Source organism: Octopus bimaculoides, chromosome Z (genome assembly GCF_046866305.1).
Source record: "Octopus bimaculoides isolate indiv1 chromosome Z, ASM4686630v1, whole genome shotgun sequence".
Lineage (NCBI taxonomy): Eukaryota > Metazoa > Mollusca > Cephalopoda > Octopoda > Octopodidae > Octopus > Octopus bimaculoides.
Genome location: NC_142944.1, coordinates 23,353,065 through 23,374,328, shown reverse-complemented (window position 1 = coordinate 23,374,328; position 21,264 = coordinate 23,353,065). Strand labels below are relative to the sequence as shown.

The 21,264-nt window shown below is 37.1% G+C and overlaps 1 protein-coding gene across 1 annotated transcript in view; it reads left to right on the top strand.

Annotated features, from left to right (window-relative positions):
* The window catches only part of LOC106884435 (E3 ubiquitin-protein ligase HERC2), a 160,411-nt gene that overhangs the window by 6,966 nt on the left and 132,181 nt on the right, over window positions 1-21,264 (top strand). Inside the window, exons 5-14 of the mRNA XM_089365383.1 lie at window positions 3,862-4,157; window positions 5,658-5,732; window positions 9,561-9,737; window positions 11,454-11,590; window positions 13,026-13,215; window positions 13,747-13,894; window positions 15,209-15,384; window positions 16,922-17,111; window positions 17,810-17,992; window positions 18,895-19,085. Coding sequence (XP_089221509.1) covers window positions 3,862-4,157; window positions 5,658-5,732; window positions 9,561-9,737; window positions 11,454-11,590; window positions 13,026-13,215; window positions 13,747-13,894; window positions 15,209-15,384; window positions 16,922-17,111; window positions 17,810-17,992; window positions 18,895-19,085 — 1,763 coding nt within the window. The remainder of the gene's footprint in view (window positions 1-3,861; window positions 4,158-5,657; window positions 5,733-9,560; window positions 9,738-11,453; window positions 11,591-13,025; window positions 13,216-13,746; window positions 13,895-15,208; window positions 15,385-16,921; window positions 17,112-17,809; window positions 17,993-18,894; window positions 19,086-21,264) is intronic.

Below are 21,264 nucleotides of genomic sequence, written 5' to 3'. Positions count from 1 at the left end.
TAAACAGCCATAAGTAAAATCCAGCAGACATTTTTTTCAATGTTTTGACAATTCTACCAATCCACTAACCATATAAGAATTTCTATATCAATTCTTTCTACTCTAGGCACAAACCTGAAATTTTGGTGAAGGGGTATAGCTGATTACATCAACCTCAGTGCTTGGCTGGTTCCTATTTTATTGGCCAAAAAGGTTGAAAAACATAGTCAATCTTGGTGAAATTTGGACTTAGAATGTGAATAATGATAATCCAATTTAGTTACTTTATAATTTTTTAAAATGTTTTACAAACGTCTTGATGTTCCTCAATATATGTCCATGTTTATAAATAGAGTCAGTAACTGATATATTCTTTTACTTGCTTCAGTCATTTGACTGCAGGGACTTATTTTTTAAAGCTTAGTACTTATTCTATGAGTCTCTTTTGCCTAACTATTAAGCAATAGGGACATAAACACACCAACACTAGTTGTTAAGCAGTGATGGGGGGGACAAACTCATCCACTTTGCTTCCATGAGGCCCAATGCTCAAAAGGAACTCAGCCACTTTGCCTCTGTCAGGACCAACGCTCAAAAGGAACTCAGCTACAATGCCTCCATGAAGCCCAACACTCAAAAGGTACTCAGCCACGTTTCCTCTGTGAGGCTCAACATTCAAAGGTGGATTTTTTTACGTGCCACCAGCATGGGTGCACTTGGCTTGATGGGTACTCTTAAGCAGAGCACATCGCCAAAGGTCTCGGTCACTAGTCATTGTCTCTGTGAGGATCAAAGTTCGGAGGTCATGCTTCACCACCTTGTTCCATGTCTTCCTGGGTCTACCTCTACCTCAGGTTCCCTCCACAGTTAGAGATCAGCATTTCTTTACACAGCTGTTCTTGTCCATATGCATCACATGACCATATCAGCACAGTTATATCTCTTGCACACCACATCTGATTCCTCTTATGCCTAACTTTTCTCTCAAGATGCTTACACTCTGACAAACATGCATACTGACATTGCACATCCAGCGAAGCATGCTGGTTTTATTTCTCTCAAGCCTACGCATGTCCTTGGCTGTTATGACCCATGTTTCACTGCCATGCAGCTGTTCGCACACAGGCATCAAACAATCTGCCTTCAACTCTGAGAGAGAGGCCCTTTGTTGCCAGCAGGGGTAGACCTTTGAACTTTGCTCAGCCTAATCTTATTCTCACAGCTACACTCTTAGAACAACAACCTCCACTACTAACCTGGTCACTTTGATACCAGAAGCTATCTACTACCTCCAGCTTGCCCCCCCCCCCCCCGGCAGTTGATGGAGTCTATTTTCCACACATATTCAGCATTTACTATGCCTGTGGACTTTCCACATACAAAATTTACTTTCTCTGTTAACCTTCCTTTGATACTGCTGCATCTTTTGTGTGTCCGAAGCTTACACTAGGTGCATCTTATGGAGTTTCTACCTTCGCCTTTTCTACAGATTGACCAGGGCCATCTACCTGAGGGGATTTGTGTGTATATATATATATATATATATATATATATATATATTTATGTGGAGAATGGAGCAACAAATACAAGAAAAAGCAATATTGTTGGACTAGTTAGCCTATCACTTACCTATATATATATATACATACACATACAATGGGCTTCCTTCTGTTTCCATCTACCAAATCCTCTCACAAAGCTTTGGTTAGTCTGAAGTTATAGTAGAAGACACTTGCCCAAGGTGCCATGCAATGGGACTGAATCCGGAATCATGCCTGTGCCTTTTTTTTTTTTTTTTTTTTTCAATTCATCACACACCTTTGGACTGGCAGAATCATTAGAGCATTGCATGAAATGCCTTGTGGTATGTCTTCTGTCTTTTTGTGTTCTGGTTTCAAATCCTGCTGAGGTTAACTTTGCCTTTTTTCCCATCTGGGAAATAAAATACTGTTTCAGTCAACATTATTTACATTATTTACATTTGACGGATATTCGTCCTCATCTTGTTTGTTGTTAACACAACGTTTTGGCTGATATACCCTCCAGCCTTCGTCAGGTGTCTTGGGGAAATTTCGAACCTGGGTTCTCATTCCTATCGATGTTACTATTATTATTATTATTATTATTATATTATTATTATTATTATTATTATTATATTATTATTATTATTATTATTACTATTATTAACCAGGTCGCTGCCGTGAATCGAACTCGGAACCTTGGGGTTAGTAGCCCGCGCTCTTAACCACTACGCCATATGCCCGTGGGCAATTATGGGGTGAATTTTAAGGCTTATAAATCTATTATTTTTCTATCCTTCCTCAATACCGGTTCCCATATGCTATTCATATCTGCACTCGGTCTGCTTAGGAGGTTGTTGTGTCCTAGCATATGTGCTGCTTCTTTTAGTTTTCGTATTTTCCAGTGTTGTTCCCTGTCTATTATTTTAACTTCATCCCACAGGGGGAGGTGGTTTCCATTTTTCCATACATGATCAGCTATACCCGATTTATCGATATCTCCTCGTGTTACAGCTTTGCGATGTTCTTCTACCCTTATTTTGAGGGGGCGACATGTTTCGCCTTTGTATAACCTATCACAGCTGCATGGGATGGAGTACACGCAGTTTTTGGTCATATTCTCTTCTGTTAGTGGTTTTACCCGAAGGAGATATTTGCGAAGTGTTGTATTGCTCTTGAATACTGCCCTGATGTCATATGGGCCGCATATCTTTTCTATCTTTTCGGAGAGGCCTTTCACATAGAGTAGACAGACTGTAGACAGTTTATTGGTTTCATCCTCTCTTTTCTTCATAATTGGAGTAGATAGTATGTTCTTGGGGTAGTTGTTTCTTAATAGATTGTTACTGAGCTTGATCATTTCCTCGTGGTGGGTATCACGATCGCTACTTATATTCTTTGCTCGGTGTTTTAGGCACTGAGCAATTCCTCTTTTTACACTGTATGGATGGTGGGAATTGAAGTTAAGGTATCGTCCAGTGAAGGTTGGCTTGCGATACTCGGTGCATGAAGTTAAAATAATAGACAGGGAACAACACTGGAAAATACGAAAACTAAAAGAAGCAGCACATATGCTAGGACACAACAACCTCCTAAGCAGACCGAGTGCAGATATGAATAGCATATGGGAACCGGTATTGAGGAAGGATAGAAAAATAATAGATTTATAAGCCTTAAAATTCACCCCATAATTGCCCACGGGCATATGGCGTAGTGGTTAAGAGCGCGGGCTACTAACCCCAAGGTTCCGAGTTCGATTCACGGCAGCGACCTGGTTAATAATAGTAATAATAATAATAATAATAATATAATAATAATAATAATAATAATAATAGTAACATCGATAGGAATGAGAACCCAGGTTCGAAATTTCCCCAAGACACCTGACAAAGGCTGGAGGGTATATCAGCCAAAACGTTGTGTTAACAACAAACAAGATGAGGACGAATATCCGTCAAATGTAAATAATGTAAATAATTCCTCATCTCTTAAATATAGAACTGTTGTATCAGTCAAGTACTAAAGTCAATAATCATTTCTAATTAAGAAAGAGTTGGGTAGTCAATTATATTAAGTGGGTAGGTTGCTTTGGTGAAATCATTAGAGCATCAGAGAAAATACTTTGCAATGATTTTTCTAGCCCTGCACATTCTGAGTTCAAATCCTGCCAGTGTCATCTTTGTCTTCCTCCTTTATAGGATTATTGTTATCAACTAATCTTTCTCCCACTCAAATGTTTTGGCCTTGTGCCAAATTCAGAAATTATTGTTTTCATTATTATTGTTTTACAAAGCTACAGCTTATTTAGCAGTAGTTTTATATCTCTGACACTTTTTATGAATTTTTTTGCCTAAACTTACAGAAGTACCTGACTTCAAAGAGGATAAAGATATAGAAAAATTACAGCAACAGCTTACTGGAGTTGCTCTGAGTGATAGCAGTCATGACAGGACTGATGAAGATCCTGATGATGAAAATGAAGTGAAGGTGTTTGGGAAAGATCAAGCAAAGGTTGGGGAACTCACTGAAACACTGTTCACATCAGTAGAAAGTGAAATAGAGAGAGTTTGTCGACAAACTGTTATGCATAGATATGATGTCCACAGGCAAAACAATGACTTTGATGGTGGGAAGCTAAAACAAACATCGGAAAAAAAGGTGTGTATTTTTGTCTCATTTTCTTTTTCTGCTTTGTGTGTTTCAATGTGTGTGTGTGTGTGTGTGTGCGTGTAAATTCCATGAACAACTTGGACGACCATGATAAACTTTCTACAGCAGAAACGAAGCATTGGGAGGTTGCTACTCCTGGATATGACACTAGTTCATCACAAGGTTACTCCAATTTCTGCTGTTGGTACTAATTTTCAGCTGAATTGACTGGAACAGTGTAAAATGCAAGTGTCTTGCTCAAGGACACAATGTGCAGCCTAGTTCAGAAATCAAATGCATGACCTTCCAATCTTGAGTGCAACATCCTAACAACTGGACTATATGCCCCCCTCCCTCCCTCTCCCTCTCTCTCTCTCTCTCTCTCTCTCTCTCTCTCACTCACACACACACGTGTGTGTGTGTGTGTGTGTGTACATGTTTGTGTAGGGGATGTTTGCAATGTATTGTATTTGTTTTGCTGCTGGCTGGAAAAGACTTAATTTTTTTCTATTATAATGTAATTATAAATTTTGATTTTTTTTAAATATTTGTGGCGGGGATCATTTATACTTATTTTTTTAAGTACTTCCAACTTCAAATTCTGTATTCTGTAGCAAAATGGCCTTCAGTGAAGTAGACTTAATAATTTTGTGAAACACCTTAGGTGTGAATAGAATAAAAGATTAACTTTACTTTTCATCCTTCTAGAGTTGATAAAATACAGTACTAGTGAAATACTGGAGCAGATTTATTTTTATAAAACATCATAGATGAACAGAATTATTATAGGAGACTAAGTTTACCTTTCATCCTCCTTGGGTTTGATAAAATATAGTACCACTGAAGTACTGAAGTAAATTTAATATTCCTCTAAAAGTTAGTTTTAGTTTTCAATCATAATTCCATTCATGTGAAAGGAATTATAATTGAAGATTAAAACTAACTTTACCTTTCATCCTTCTAGTGTTGATAAAGTAGAGTACCAGTGAAATATTGGGGTAGATTTAATATTCCTATAATTGACCCCTAGATATAAATATCTGGAATGATAAAATATAGTACCTGAAGTAGATTTAACATTCCTATTAAATACCCTAAATGTGAATGAATTATAAAAGATTATGACTAACTTTACTACTGGAGTGTGTGTGAATGTTGATAGTCCTCAGTTTGTCATCACTTGAGTGAAACAGTAGTGACACTGACTTTTGTTTTTGATATTACAACTGGTTGCTGATTTCAAGAATCTCTGATATAAAGAAATACCTTACTTGTAAAACAGGTAAAGTGTGGCAGCAGGAAGAACATCCAGCCATAGAATCCAACCTATACTAACAAAGAAAAATGGATGATGAGCAATTGAATGAACACACACGGCCGCCCCCCGCCCCCGCGCACACACATACACACACATCATTATCATTGTCATCATAATTATCATCATCATCATCATTAACATCATCATCATTATCATTTTATCATCCTCTTTTCCATGCTTACATGTGTCAGATGGAATTCATTGAAGGAGATTTTCTACAGTCAGATGCTTTTCCTGTCACTAACCCTCACCTGTTTCCAAGCAAGGTAATATTTCCTCATGGCTAGACCTGTTTTCATGGAAGATTGAAAATGAACAATGCTGCTTCTATGATGGTGGCACTTGATCATAACAGTCATGCAATGTTAAGATAATGAGACACAAACACACACACGACCACATACCCATATACATACTTTCAGGGAAATAATCCTGTTCAATATAGAGAAATAGTGTGGGTAGAAATTCCATATGGTGTACCCAGTGCAAGTTATGGATGCATAAGAGGTGCAGTAAAATTGCAGGGAAGTTAACAGAAAAAAAAAAGAACAGTCTTTGTGTGTGGTAGGTGTTCAAGTACAATAAACACATAGATTGTACAGGAAATAGATTTCTTCAGATGTCCAAGGGGATTCTTAGAGGTAGTAAATAGTTTTCATTATCTAAGTGACCAAATTAGCAGCAAAGACAGTTGGTCTGAAAACATAGTTGCTAGAATGAGAACCAGGTGAGCTTTGTTGGTAACAAAGGGCTGCTCCCTCAGAGTAAAAGGCAGATTGTATGATTCCTGTGTATGGACTGTTATGCTACATGACAGCTAAAAATGGGCTGTAACTGCAGAGGGCATGTAAAGGCTTGGAAGAAATGAAGCCAGCATACTCCCCTAGATGTACAATGTCAGTGTGCATGTATGATAGAGAGTAAATGTTTTAAGAGAAAAATTGAGTATAAGAGGCATCAGTTGTACTGTACAAGGGAGAAGATTGTGCTGGTGTGGTCATATGATGCATGTGGATGAGGACAGCTGCGTAAAGAAGTACTGATCTCTAAATGTTGAGGGAACCCGTGGAAGAGGAAGACCAGGAAGATGTGGGAATAAATGGTGAGAAATGATGTTCAAATGTTGAGACTCAGAGAGGAGCTGACAAAGAGCCAAGAGAATTGGTGATTTACTGTGCTTGAGAAGACCTACCCAGCTAAGTAAAATCCAGGACATAAAGGTGTGCCCATTATGTCCATGCTCCTCCCATAACCCATCTTCCCTGTACCTCCCCCTTTCCATTTACCCATGCTTGCCTTTGCAGTATTCCCTGCCACCATTCTATCTCATGTACCTATCTGTACAAAGTATGTCCCTGATGAATCCCTTCTTCACAACATATTCTCCTAATACCCACTCCCTCTACCAGTGCCCTCTCATTACATCCCCCTACCTCTATCTCCCACTCTCCTTTCAAAATCTTGTGAATTCTCTCACCTATTCACCCTCTCCAATTCCTGATCCACTTCACTATATACAATTCCCTGTTAACTTGGGTGTACAGCCCCTGCTGATTTCCCATCACACCTTCACCAGCTTTTCTCTCTCTCTCTCTCTCTCCTTTCTCTTTCTCCACCCAAGATAGCCACGTCTCTCTTCTAGTGCCAGATACCTTTTTGTCTTTCAAAACTTCTTCCCTACCATCCCCAGTTTAGGGTTCTTGTCCTGCAAGTTATTTTGTAACCTCACTACTGTTGGTGTCATATACAAAGCTAGTAAACTCTGTTAAGTGGTTGGCATTAGCAAGAGCATCATACTGTACAAACAATGCCCAAACAGACAGCAAAGCTTGCTGCAGTCTTCTGACTTGCCAGTTACTGTCAAACCATCCAACCCATGCCATCATGGATCTGTCTTCCATGCTGACATGAGTTGGACAGTTTGACAACTAACCAGAGGGCTGCGGTGAGCTCCAATATCTACTTTGGCCTTGTATCTATGAATGTATGACCTCCTATCATCAACCACTTTACAGAGTGAATTGGATGCATCTTTCATGGCATTGACACTAGTGAGGTCATCAAGCATCTAAGGGGAGGAGACTATTCCACTGAGTGGGTTTGTAGTAGAGAGGGAGATGGCTTTGTGCCAGGTGTTGAGAGACTAAAGTATGACAGAGAAACAGGACCAGATGTTTTACTGTAGGGGAGATACATGGCTACCCCAGCATGGCTCTCCATCGGTTACAAGTGTTCTGTTGATTCAATCAACCAAACAGCCTGCTCATGAAACTAACATGTAAGTAGCAGACACATGTACTCCTTAATGTAGTTGTCAGGGAGGTTCAACATGCGTCACAGAGTATGACAAGGCTGGCTCTTTGAACTACAGGTACAACTCATTTTTGCAAGCTGAGTGGATTGAAGTAATGAGTAATTAAGTGTCTTGCTCAAGGATACACTGCATCACTCCAAATTGAATATATGGCCTTATGATCATGAGTCAAATTACCTGAGCCACCTTCTCAGAAAATGGAAACAGGATGATGGAGATAAGGTGTGAAGATGTACCCTCATGGTACAAGATGGTTGTTGAAGAGAGAATAGGGTCAGAGAATCAAAGCAGGATAGATGCAAGAGTGTGAAAGATAATCAAGACTGGATAGATGTGAGAGTGTGAAAGGTGATTGACTGATGGTTAGAGATGAGGATAGAGGTGAATGATGAACATGTATGGAGTTGAAGTTGATGGGTAATCTCAGTTTGGGAGAAGGAGGCAATAGGTGGAAGTACACAAAGAGTGGGAGTTGGAGAGCTTCAGTATAATTAAAATGTAGATAGCTGAGAAATAGGGAGATAATAGGAAGTGTGAGGAGAGGAGAGATGTAGGCACAGTAACAGACAGAGGTCAAAGGTATCTAGGGTAGGACATAGTGAGTGAAACCAAAGGTACTGGGGGCTATTGATGGCAGCTATGAAGTGTTCAGTGGAAAATAAAATGTTAAGTGATAATGTTGGGAGTGTGAGATGGGTGACAAGAGAGATGATTGCAAGGGAAGGAATAACTGGTTGCACAAAAGGGGAATGGAACATGAAGTTTGCTTCCCAACTACATGGTTCCAAGTTCAATCCCACTGCACAGCACCTCAGGTGTCTTCTACTATAACCTTGAGCTAGCCCAGAGCTTTGTGAGTAGATTTGGTAAATGAAAACTGAAAGAAGCCTGTCATGTGTGTCTATATGTTAGTGTCTGTGTTTGTACCCCATAACTTTGCAGTTTGGCAAAAGATACCAGGCTTAATAAAAAGTCCTGAGGTAAAGTCTTTCATCTAAAATTCTTCAAGTCAATATTCCTGCATGGCTACAGTCTAATGATTGAAACAAGTAAAAGGTAAAAGATATCATATATAATATTAAATATATATACAAGAAGTGTGGGTTTGTGACCCACTGGCAGCCTTCCACTTTTACCATTTAAGGGATTTTTTAAACTCAATATTCTGCATGCTATAGCTTTATCTACTTTGGTTTCCACTGTTAAAAAAACGATTTATATATATATATTTAGCGGAAAAACGTTTATAATTATGAACAAGTCACAATTATAACTAAGGGGGAGAAAAAAACCTTACATGTTAAAAATAGCTACCAAAACTGCTATAAGGCCATTATATCACTCAGTTTTTATCTTGAGGAGAAATAATATATCTTCAGGCAACATGGCAAATAGCAGTTTTGGCTGGTATTTTTAATATGTAAGGGTTTTTTTTAACATTCTTAGTTATAATTGTGACATGTTCATAATTATAAATGTTTTTCCTCTTTATATTTTATGATAACATGTTTGGCCGTTGATATATTCATAAATAATCTCAATCCTTCGTAATGTTTTTACATTACTCTCTACTTATATATATATATATATATATATATATATATATATATTACACACACACACACACACACACATATATATATTTATATACATATATATATATAGTAGATAATTATTTAGTGCTTCAGATTATTATTTTTTATTAAAAAATATTAAAAAAATTTTTTTTTCATATTTGATATTTAAGGTGTCCATTATCAAGATAACTTCTCTATTTCAGCCTGATAATTGGAGTCATGTTGTCAATGCTGTGTTAAGTAATGATAAATTTCGATGGTTGAAACAGAGGCTTACTGGTTCAAAACCAGAGTATGCACTTATGAATAAAATATTTGAATTCATTATGTGGGAACATCCAATTGACATTGAGAAACTTCGCTGCTCCCTGCATCATCAAGTGAGTGACGGACAAAATATTTTACGTTTTTTTTTTTCATTTGTCTTTTGTTTTCTTTTTATAAAAGATGTGTGCACACATGTGTCGTTGTTGTAGTTTAGTACAAGGTCAGTCTTGATCTTGCAGACCTTTGATCAGTATCATTCCAGCTGTGACTTTCCTTCTTTTTTTTATTTCCAGTCGTAGTCATAGTGTATCTAGAACTACATTATGTGTCCTTCCTTGCTTGTGACTGTATGGTAGAATTGATTGCTATTTGTAGCTAGCTGGTATAAATGCCACTTAGACACCTCTCAGTTTGGTTTGTGTTCATGTCTGTGGTGTGTTAATATAGTGCATGTGATATGGTGTTTGTGTGTGTGTGTGTGCGTGTATGTGTGTGTGTGTGCGTGTGTGTGTGTACAGTATCCAGTTTGTCCTACCATGTCTGGTTATTAGGATTACTATTTCACTTGATTATGTTTATTCTGGCATTCTACACTCTCCTGTAAACACATCTGGTCTGTACTACATTATGTTTGCCCCCTGGATAAGGATCTAACTTTTTCTAATCTCATTACTCTTTGAGAATCTACAGCCATATGATAGGCAACATATGTCAAAAATTGTGAAGAACCAGTTTTTCTTTTCTCTCCTTGGTATTGAACTTTCAACAGTTGTACTAGTGTTAGGGTTACTGTGTCAACATCTTTGATCTTCAGTGTCATTGCTTTTGGGTCAGGTGTTACAGTCAGACTTTACTAAATTTTAATCTTTTGCCTGTCCTGTGTATCATATGTGATACACAGGATATTTTTGCCTGACATTCATGCATCATATACGATAAACATTCCCAATTGTTTTCAATCACCAGAGTAACTTGGAACTTATGAAAGGAAAGCTTTATATTATTCAGGAAGTATGAAACTGACTCTCTGTTGATTACTATGATGAGGGTTCTAATTAATCCAATTAATGGAACAGTCTGCTTGTGAAATTAATATGCAAGTGGCTGAGCACTCCACAGACACATATATCTTTAATATAGTTCTCAGGGAAATTCATGACACAGAATGTGACAAGGCTGGCCCCTTTGAAATACAGGTACTACTCATTTTTGCCAACTGAGTGAAGTGAAGCAATGTGAAATAAAGTCTGAAGGGCACAACATGGTGCCAAGAATTGAACTCATCACCTTACAATTATGAGCCAAATACTCTAACCACTAAGCCATGCATCTTCACAAACATATGAAACAATGTGAAGCTAAAAACCTGAAAACAAGCATGGAAATTTAGAACAAACTTATGAAGATGTTGTGGACAGGCAAAGGGTTATGTTTTCTTTAGCTATCCTTACTGATGATTCATTACCACGTGGAATGTTGTTACATGTGAGAGATCTGAGGATGAGTGGAGAGCTTTTCCATTGGTTGGCCATCTGTAAAGCCATTTATACAATTGATAGATTTAGCTTGGCTAATTGAAATCCTTTCTTAATTTTTTTATAAATCTTTTTAATTCATCATCATCATCACTTCAAGGTTGATTCTTTCAGAGCAGTTTGGTTTAAGCAGATCAATTTAACATGTACCAAAAGGAAAAATATATACTCTGGGGATGGGGGACAAATGTTTTTTTTACACATTTTTTTGTTTAATTTTGCTTATTATTATATTAATTGTTCACTGATTATAGTTATAAAAAAAAATGTACATTAATTTTTTTTCTGTTCTAGGTTGAAAGAGCTAAACTGAGATTAAAAGGTATCCAAAACATGCTTATCTTGACTCATAAAGAGCATCTGATACCTTCAATAAAGTATTCTATATTATGTGGTTGGCTTGGCCTTCTTTCTCTCAGAAACAAAGTCTGGTATGTATCCTTATAATTTTCATTAAATTCTTTATTTTGAAAATTAAAAAATGCAGTTTTAGTAAAAAAAAGTTTACTTTACATTACCATGTTAATTTCAAGAATAGTGTATAATGTATTTTTGTTTTTATTTTTTTTTTGTTACCATATTTTTGTAGCAATACACTGCTTTTATTTCGGTTAATTTTGGAAATAATGAAGAATTAGTAAAATATATTTGTCATTATTTAGCTGCACTTTAAAACAGGATGTTTGCATTGTAGAACCAGGGTTGGTCACAAACAAGTTGGCATCAAAAGAATGATGACAGACATGAATGAAAGATCTGGAAGCTAGGTCATATGGCTAGGATATTTCTGTTGGAATACTCTGCATTTATTTCAATTAATTTTGAAAATAATGAAGAATTTAATATTTGTTAGCTAGTGTTTGGAAATTTTAACCCTTTAGCATTTAAACCAGTCATATCTGGCCCAAATATTCTACCTGTTTTGTGTTCAAACTGGTCAGATCTGACCTCTCACACCTAGCCTGCAATGTCTTTCTAAAAATAAATAATCACATCATTGAAATCTTGAAGCTGCAAAATAACAAATGTTTAATTAAAAGCAATGTGAATAAAGAAGCATTATACTCAACCGAGTAAGCTGAATGCTAAAGGTTTAATTTAGGTCTCTTTAATCCTTTTGTTTATATATCTTTTGAAATACATTGCCTTCAATTTATTAAGCAGGTGTTTGGAATATAAATTAACATGAAATTTTGATGGAAGGATTTAATTTAAATTACTTTAAAACTGAAGTCTGTATCATAAAAATCAATTGTGTTGTAAAAGGTTGATAGTTGCAATAGAGACATTAGTCTCTCTCTATCACCTTTCAACAAAATTATATATTAAGAAACAGTAGAACAATTAGTAACATAATAAAAATAAGTTTTATCTTGGTGATGCTTGGCTTTACAAATCCTGTGTCATTCAGCCTAGCAGCCGCTGGTTAACTTGTAATCGGCATCTGGATATTAAGAGCTTCGCTGAGGCATGCCAAAGGAGCAAGTAGTTGTCATGTCGAAAGTATCGCGCTAAAGAGGCTTAGAAAGCACGCGAAGCACTTTAAGTACTGGTTTTATTATGCATGTGCACTGAAGGGGCTTCTGGGAAGGCAAGTCTCTTGTGCATGCGTAGATTGTACTTCCTTAATGACGGCCATAATTTCGCGCCACTACAGTGTTGTTAGGCAGGTTGGTATCAAAAGGATCCAGAATAATTTAATTGATAATTGAATTAATATGAATAACATCATTTTAAAATAATAATTTTTTGCCCCAGCATGGTCACTACTTAGATAATGGAGAACATTTAAGAATACAAATGTTTTTGCATTTTTTACTTGTTCTAATGTTGCTAATATCAAATTTATTTCTTTTAAATTTTCAGCGAACCCGTTCCACACTGCCTGGCTAATATTAATCTAATACCTCCTTGTGATAAAATTCTTCTTGAAATGACATTCTCTGACCTATACAAATGGGCTGTAAAAGAACTCCGCAACATTCTTCTGCAAGTGGAAGCTACTTTAAAAGCAAGAAATCTTAATTCTTCTCGAAGTATTCAAGATAATTCCAAAGTAAGTCACATTATTTCACATCTAATTAATCAGTTTATAAAGAAAACAGAAATTAGCTTAATTGTGACTGCTTATCATGTGATTGGGTCCGAGATCATTTTTTTTTTTTGTCATATGAAATACACCAAAATATGTAAAAGTGTGTGTGTGTGTATTGGGTCATCCCATAAATAATGCGTTTTTTTCATTTGCACAAACTAAAAAAAACCCTTTTATGATGCTTAATTACCTGAATATACACATGCATGTGTGCACACACACACACACACACACACACACACACATATGATCTCTTCAACCATTTTGGCAATCTTCATACAAGTTCAGTTGTCTTTGATATTATCTTGAGAATAGGAGAATAAACCTGATGTATGCACAGCACTTGTTGACACTAATCTAGAATCTGTTGGGTCATTGTCAAATTCAACATTTAGACTATCATTGTGTATATGTGTAAGTGTATCATTATAATGACATATAAATATATATTTTAAAAGAATGCATAAAACTGCTTCTCTATTTATATTTCAGGAGTGCTTGAGTATTGGCTGTCTTCCTCAGTCCCGTTTCTTGTTAGCATGTATAGGTATACTAATGTCGCAACACCAGCCTAACAGCCTTAGTATGCTTCTCAACTCTGGCTTGTTGGGACTCAGCCAGTCTATCCTCAGATTAACTGGTAAAAATTCTTTATTCATTTTTTTCTTTAATTGTACATTACATTGTCTTTGTATTTTCTGTCTCTTTTACAAGTGTTTTGCATGTATATATTTTCTGTTTGCGTGTGTGTGTGTGTGTGTGTGTGTGTGTATGTGTGTGTCTGTGTCCATATGTATATTTGTGTGTGTATCTGTGCATATCTGCATATGTAAGTGTATGTGTGTCTGAGTGCATATGTATATATTTGCATGTATTTGCATACATATGTCTATATGCTTATATGATTGTATGAATTAACAGGTTATAGAAGAAATATCAGTTGTACTATTCATATACTTTGTCAAGGGGTATTATGTAAGAGACTAAGGATAAGACACAACAATTGGTAATTAAATTGTGTCATAAATTCATTATGATGATCAAATGCGTACATACTAAACAGCACTATAAATATAAAACATTATAAACTATAGTCTGTGAAATGTGGACATATACAATATGTCCATACTATAATATCCATACTGTGACATACTAAACTGCATTGCTGTATCATACTATGACATATACAAAACAACACTATTGTAGCTATATATCCATGGGGCTTTCTGAATGACATCACATTGAAAAATTACCTTGAATATTTTTAGTTGTTCAGCCTGCCTGATGATAAATCATATGTTATGTGACCCTGTTCTTGAAAATGGTTGCTGTTGCCTGGTATAGACACTTACTCTACATCACTATAGGACTGTATACTATGGCAGATACTTAGCAACAATATCATATCAATATAGTAAACAACACAGTATATCAGATTGGAGCCTGGTGTAGCCATCTGGTTTCACCAGTCCTCAGTCAAATCGTCCAACCCATGCTAGCATGGAAAGCAGACGTTAAACGATGATGATGATATACAATATATATATATATATATATATATATATATATATATACACACACACACTATGTAACACTATAAGTACTATATATACGACAGATACTAAACAACACTATAGTAGTCTGCTGCACACATATTAGATTATATAGGATATATTTTACTATATTGTTGCATGGTATATACCTACAATCATTATTATCATCATCAATAACAACATTTAATGGCCATTTTTCCAACCCATGTCAGCATGGAAAATGGACATTAAATGTTGATAAAGAAGATGATGGCTGTAGGTATATACCATAAAACAATATTGTAGAATATAATACAGCAGATATAAAACAACATTGTGGTATTTATATTATAGTATACAGAAATAGTAAGCAACACTGAAGCAATCTGAAAAAAATTAAGAATTTTGTTAACTTTGAACAGGTCGTGACCCCAATGGACCAATTCCTGATAATAGCAGTGTGATGTGCGCTGTTTTGGAAGAACATAAAGCTAAGAAACAAACACCACCTGTCCCTATTTCTGGTCCAGAACTTGCTGCAATGATGAAAACTGGAACAAGGGTCGTGCGAGGAGCAGATTGGAAGTGGGGGGAGCAGGTAAATATTCAGGTTTTTCTTCATCGTCATCATCCTCTTTCTTTGCCTCCTCTTCGTCTTCCTTTGCCTCCTCCTCCACTTGCTTTGCCTCTTCCTCCACTTTCTTTGCCTCCTCCACTTTCTTTACCTCCTCCTCTTCTTTCTTTTCCTCCTCTTCTTTCTTTTCCTCCTCTTCTTCCTTCTTTACCTCCTCCTCTTCCTTCTTTGCCTCCTCCTCTTCCTTCTTTGCCTCCTCCTCCTCTTTCTTTGCATCCTCCCCCTCATTCCCATCATCATCATTATGACAAGGTGTAACAAATCTAGTGTTTTGGCTGTTTGTGCGCATTGATTTTTCACCATTTCATCAGTAGGCACAGGTGTGGTTAAGAAACTTGGGTTCAGTCCCACTGTGCTGCACTTTGGGCAAATGGTCTTCTACTGTAGCCTTGGCCAACTGAAAATCCTGTGAGTGGATTTGGTGGACATTTGACACATTGGTAGTTGGTCGTGTATGCACGCACACACACACACATGCAAGCACACAATATGTATATCCATTAGTTGTTAACAACACACACACACACCTCTTTTGGTAGTTGGCCATGGACACGTATACAGACACACATACACACACCTCCATATAACTGAGGAGCACACAACACATTCTGACATAAAACTGTTAATGTATGCAATACAGTTTTCTAAGGGTTTGTTTTATTTTAACCCAAGGTCAAACCTGAATCAAAGGCTTTTCAGCCTCAACCATCCTGTCTTTCTACCAATATCTAAGACTACATTATCCAGTATGTTTTCCCCTTGTTTAAGGCTGTAGCCTGTGATTGAAGGGACATTTGACTGTTTTTTGTTGTAAGTTAAAGGACAGGGAGTCATTAATGGTATCTAACTCTTGTAATCTATCTTGATTGTTTATAAGTATAGGAGAATGATAAAAGCCATACAGATTACTGATTAAGAAGAAAGCTGTTTCGTATTTTGGTTTTTACAAGTTATATTAGCAGCCAAGCCCTAATAATTCTAAAAATTAGATCTTATTGAAAGAGAATACTAAATTTTTTTAAATTTTGTATTGTTGTGGTGACTAGCTTCACTTCATTTTCTTCACCATCACCACCATCATCATCATTGTTTAACATCTGTTTTCCATGCTGGCATGGGTTGGATGATTTGACAGGAACTGGCCAGCCAGAAAGCTGCCCAATTGTCTGTTTTGGCAGAGTTTCTACAACTGGATCCCCTTCCTAATGCCAACCACTTTACAGTGTTTTTTTTTTTTAATGTGGAACCAGTATATTTTTATATGTAGAACTGGCATGGGTGCTTTGTATGTGGCACCAGTTTGAGTACTTTTCTACATACCACTGGCACAGATGCATTTCTATGTGGCACTGGTGATTTTCTACATGAGTGCTCTGTACGTGACACAATATTTCAACTAAATTAAGGCATTTCATTTCTGTCTCTATTTCAGTAATATTTCCAGAAAAAAAAAGCACCTGATTTCTCAATATGATTTTTTTTCTTCTTTCTTCACTTGTAGGATGGACCCCATCCTAGTGTAGGTCGAGTAATCTGTGAATTGGGAGAAGATGGCTGGATACGTGTCCAATGGGATACAGGCAGCACAAATAGCTATAGGATGGGCAAAGAAGGCATGTATGACCTCAAATTAGCGCAGCCACCTCAGATGCCTGACAACGACGAAGATGACGAAGAGGAGGTTGATACAGGTGAGTCTATCAGATTTTTATGGTGATGATTGTGGTGGTAGTGATGGAGACGTTGTTTTGTTTTTGTCATTTCTAAATTACTTTTAATCAACATCATTTTTCCATCAATTACATTTTCATCATCACTTTCACTATCTCCATCATTACCATCACCACTATTATAATCATCATTAATATAATTTTAATATGTTTCTCCATGCTAACATGCATTTGGCTCTTCAATACATGTTGCTAGAGTACAAGCTTATTTCAAAAACCTAATGTTGTTAGATCCTGTTTTACGAATTCTTTCCATGACTTCCTTCATTTATTCATTCAACTACTAACCTCCATCACTATTTACCCTCCATTCACAATTTACTACCTCAAAGAAGCCAATAAAAGAGCACCTGTGCAGTTGCTAGAGCTACTGGTAAAATAGCTAAGCTTTCTTCAAATCAAACCCTACAATCTTAACATGAGTATTAAATGATGATGTTGATAATGATGATTTTCACCAATCATATTCTGATTTACATTGATATATTGCCTCATTATCTGAATCAACTATCTCCGGGGCATAGAACATTACTTAGGGCACTCCCACTCTGTTGCTAAATAAACCTGATATCTAACTTCTATTCATGTAAATTGTTTTAGTGTCATGTACCAATACATATTTAATAATCCAATTTTCCCATTTCTTGCTGATTCTTCAGGTGAACCTTCTCAGCAGAAAAGTAGACATCCAACAGCTTTCATTCGGCAAGGAACAATCTCTTTACTGCGAGTGCTCTGTCTTTGTGCCAGCATAAATGCCGAAAACATGCAGAAAGAATCGATAAGCAATCTTTGTGGATTGATCTGCACAATTGTTCATCAGACAGTGCATAATACACCTGGTATTGTATCAATACAATAATGTAACTTTACTGTGATATTCTAGGTTGTTATTGTTGTTAGAGTTTTATTGTTATAGTTGTTGCAGTTTGGAGTGGTTGTTAGTGGGGACAAGTTAATGAAACATTTACCTTCTTTAGCTGTATGAAGGCAATAGATATATCTGTTCACTGTGTATTGTATAGTCATCCAACATTTTCAGGGTATTTGGGTTAAATTTCAGTTTGCATAAAAAGAAAAGAAAACATAATATCTCATCCAAAAATAAAAATATTAAAAAACATTTTTTTTCAATATCAACTAGGTTATGGCTGGGAAAATAACACGTTACTGAAAGTACCCCCCCCCCCTCAGCTTCCACCATGGCCTCAAGATAGCTTCAAATTTGGCATATGTGTCCCTCAGTGTCACTAGGAAAATCTTCAAACACCTCCTTGATCTTGGCTGCCAGCTTGACCTTGGTGTTGCATCCAGAGCAGTTGGTGTCTTTCTCAATCCTGCCCCATACATAGTAATACATGGGATTACAATCGGGGGAATTGGGAGGCCAGAAATTGAGGTTGGTGAAGTCGTAGAAATTCTCCTACAGTTACTTTTAACTTTTTCCAGAGGTACGGCAAAGAACAGAATCCTGCTGTTATACATGACCTTTCAGCAGCAACCTTCTCCAGCCAGGGATTGGCCGCAGTCTCCAGCAGCTTCACATTGCTGTCTGAATTGAGCCTAACGCTCTGTTCAAAGATGTGAGGAAGAATACCGTGTGCAGATAGTAACAACATATAAATTTAATGTGGCCATTTACTGAATATGAATTTGTGTGACATTAGTATCGGTTATCAATTTTATGTGCAAATAAGTCTGTTGTGGAAAGCTGTTCTAATCTGTTCTCTGTTCCTTCTTCCAGGTAATAATGCAACATTAAAGCGTGTTTGTGAAGAACAACATTTTAGTTGGTGTACTCTTGGATTCATCAGAAGTATTGCATCAAGCCCAACAATCTGTCAAGCTCTCAGTACTCCAAGATGGATTGTCTTATTGTTCAAATTGCTTTCTTCAGACCAAAGTTCTGATGTGCCAAAAAATGTCGTACGACAGGTAATTAAAATGTTCTAAATTTAAAAACGTTCTTACTGTTAATTGCCTGCCGTTTGGACATTCATTGACTAAATGGCTTCTGCATTCACTTAGCTTACTCTCTTTCTCCCCTCACACACACAAACACTATGTAGTGTTATTGTTTATAATCTTCTAATGTAGTGTTCAAAGAGATGGGAGACAATTCTGTCAGCATGAGCGGTACCTTACATTAGTCATTTACCTAAGACAGCAACTGTTGATTATAGAAAGGTTGAATTTATTTAATGATATGTGCAGCATAGCAGTATTACCAGGTTACAACATGGCCTGCACTCCAGATGCTAAAAATCAGCAATGAAATAAAAGTTTACTAAAAGTATTTAGAAACTTCAGAAAAACATGATGTAACTTTATTTTAACTATAGAACTCAAAGTAGATTAAGTTATCATCATCATCATCATCATCGTTTAACGTCCGCTTTCCATGCTAGCATGGGTTGGACGATTTGACTGAGGACTGGTGAAACCGGATGGCAACACCAGGCTCCAATCTGATTTGGCAGAGTTTCTACAGCTGGATGCCCTTCCTAACGCCAACCACTCAGAGAGTGTAGTAGGTGCTTTTACGTGTCACCTGCACGAAGGACAGTCAGGTGATACTGGCAACGGCCACGCTCGAAATGGTGTCTTTTATGTGCCACCCGCACAAGAGCCAGTCCAGGGGCACTGGCAACGATCTTACTTGGCTTGCCGGGTCTTCTCACGCACAGCACATTTCCAAAGGTCTCGGTCAGTAGTCATCGCCTCGGTGAGGCCCAATGTACGAAGGTCTTGCCTCACCACCTCAGCCCAGGTCTTCCTGGGCTTACCTCTTCCACGGGTTCCCTCAACTGTTAGGGTGTGGCACTTTTTCACGCAGCTATCCTCATCCATTCTCACCACATGTCCATACCAGCGCAATTGTCTCTCTTGCACACCACAACTGATGCTTCTAATGTTCAGTTTTTCTCTCAAGATACTTACACTCTGACGGGTATTCACATTGACATTACACATCCAACGGAGCATACTGGCTTCATTCCTTGCGAGCTTACGCATGTCCTCAGCAGTTACAGCCCATGTTTCACTGCCATGTAGCATGGTTGTTCGTACGCATGCGTCATACAGTCTGCCTTTTACTCTGAGTGAGAGTCCCTTTGTCGCCAGCAGAGGTAAGAGCTCTCTAAACTTTGCCCAGGCTATTCTTATTCTAGCAGCTACACTTTCAGCGCACCCACCCCCACTACTAACTTGGTCGCCCAGATAGCGGAAGCTATCGACTACCTCTAGTTTTTCACTCTGGAATGAGATAGAAGTTGTTTCCTGTTTGTTTACAGTGTTTATTGCACCTGAACATCTGCCACAAACAAAAACTAACTTGCTAGTTAACCTTCCTTTGATGTTGCTGCACCTCTTATGTGTCCATAGCTTGCACCGGGTACATCTTATAGAGTTACTACCTACTCCTTTTTTACATACTGAGCAGGGCCATCTACCTGAAGGGGTTTGTGTTTTATTTACCTTCCTACTTATTAGGATTTTGGTTTTAGCTAGGTTGACTCTAAGGCCCTTCAATTCTAGACCTTGCTTCCACACCTGAAACTTATATAATAGTATATAAACATTGGGTTAAAAGACCATTTTGGACAGAAAAGTTGAAGGCTAAAATGAATTATTTCACTATATTTTTTATTTATCAATTAAAAAGTGGATACTAAGTATAGGGGTGCAAACAAAACTTGGTGCAAATGAATGACTTGAGAGAGATGTTCAAGTCGTTGTTTAACCCTTTAGCATTTAAACTGAATATATCCAGGCTAAAAATTTTATATGTTTTATGCTCAAACTGGCCAGATCTGACCCGTCACACCTGCCCTACAATGTCATTCTAAAAGTAATGAATGACATCTTTGAAATCTCAAAAGTATGAAGTAAGATGTGATTAATCTAAAACAATGTGAATAAATATACCTTATATTTGACAGAATAATGTGAATGCTAAAGGTTTAAGATTAAAGAATTTAGGATAAACATAGGTCTTCACCAGAGATCCATATCCAGCTCTCTTCTCTTCATCACAGTCTTTGAGACATTAATACTAGAATTCAAACTTTCAGAAGTTTTGTATATTGATACTGTGATCATTATTGCAAAAAAT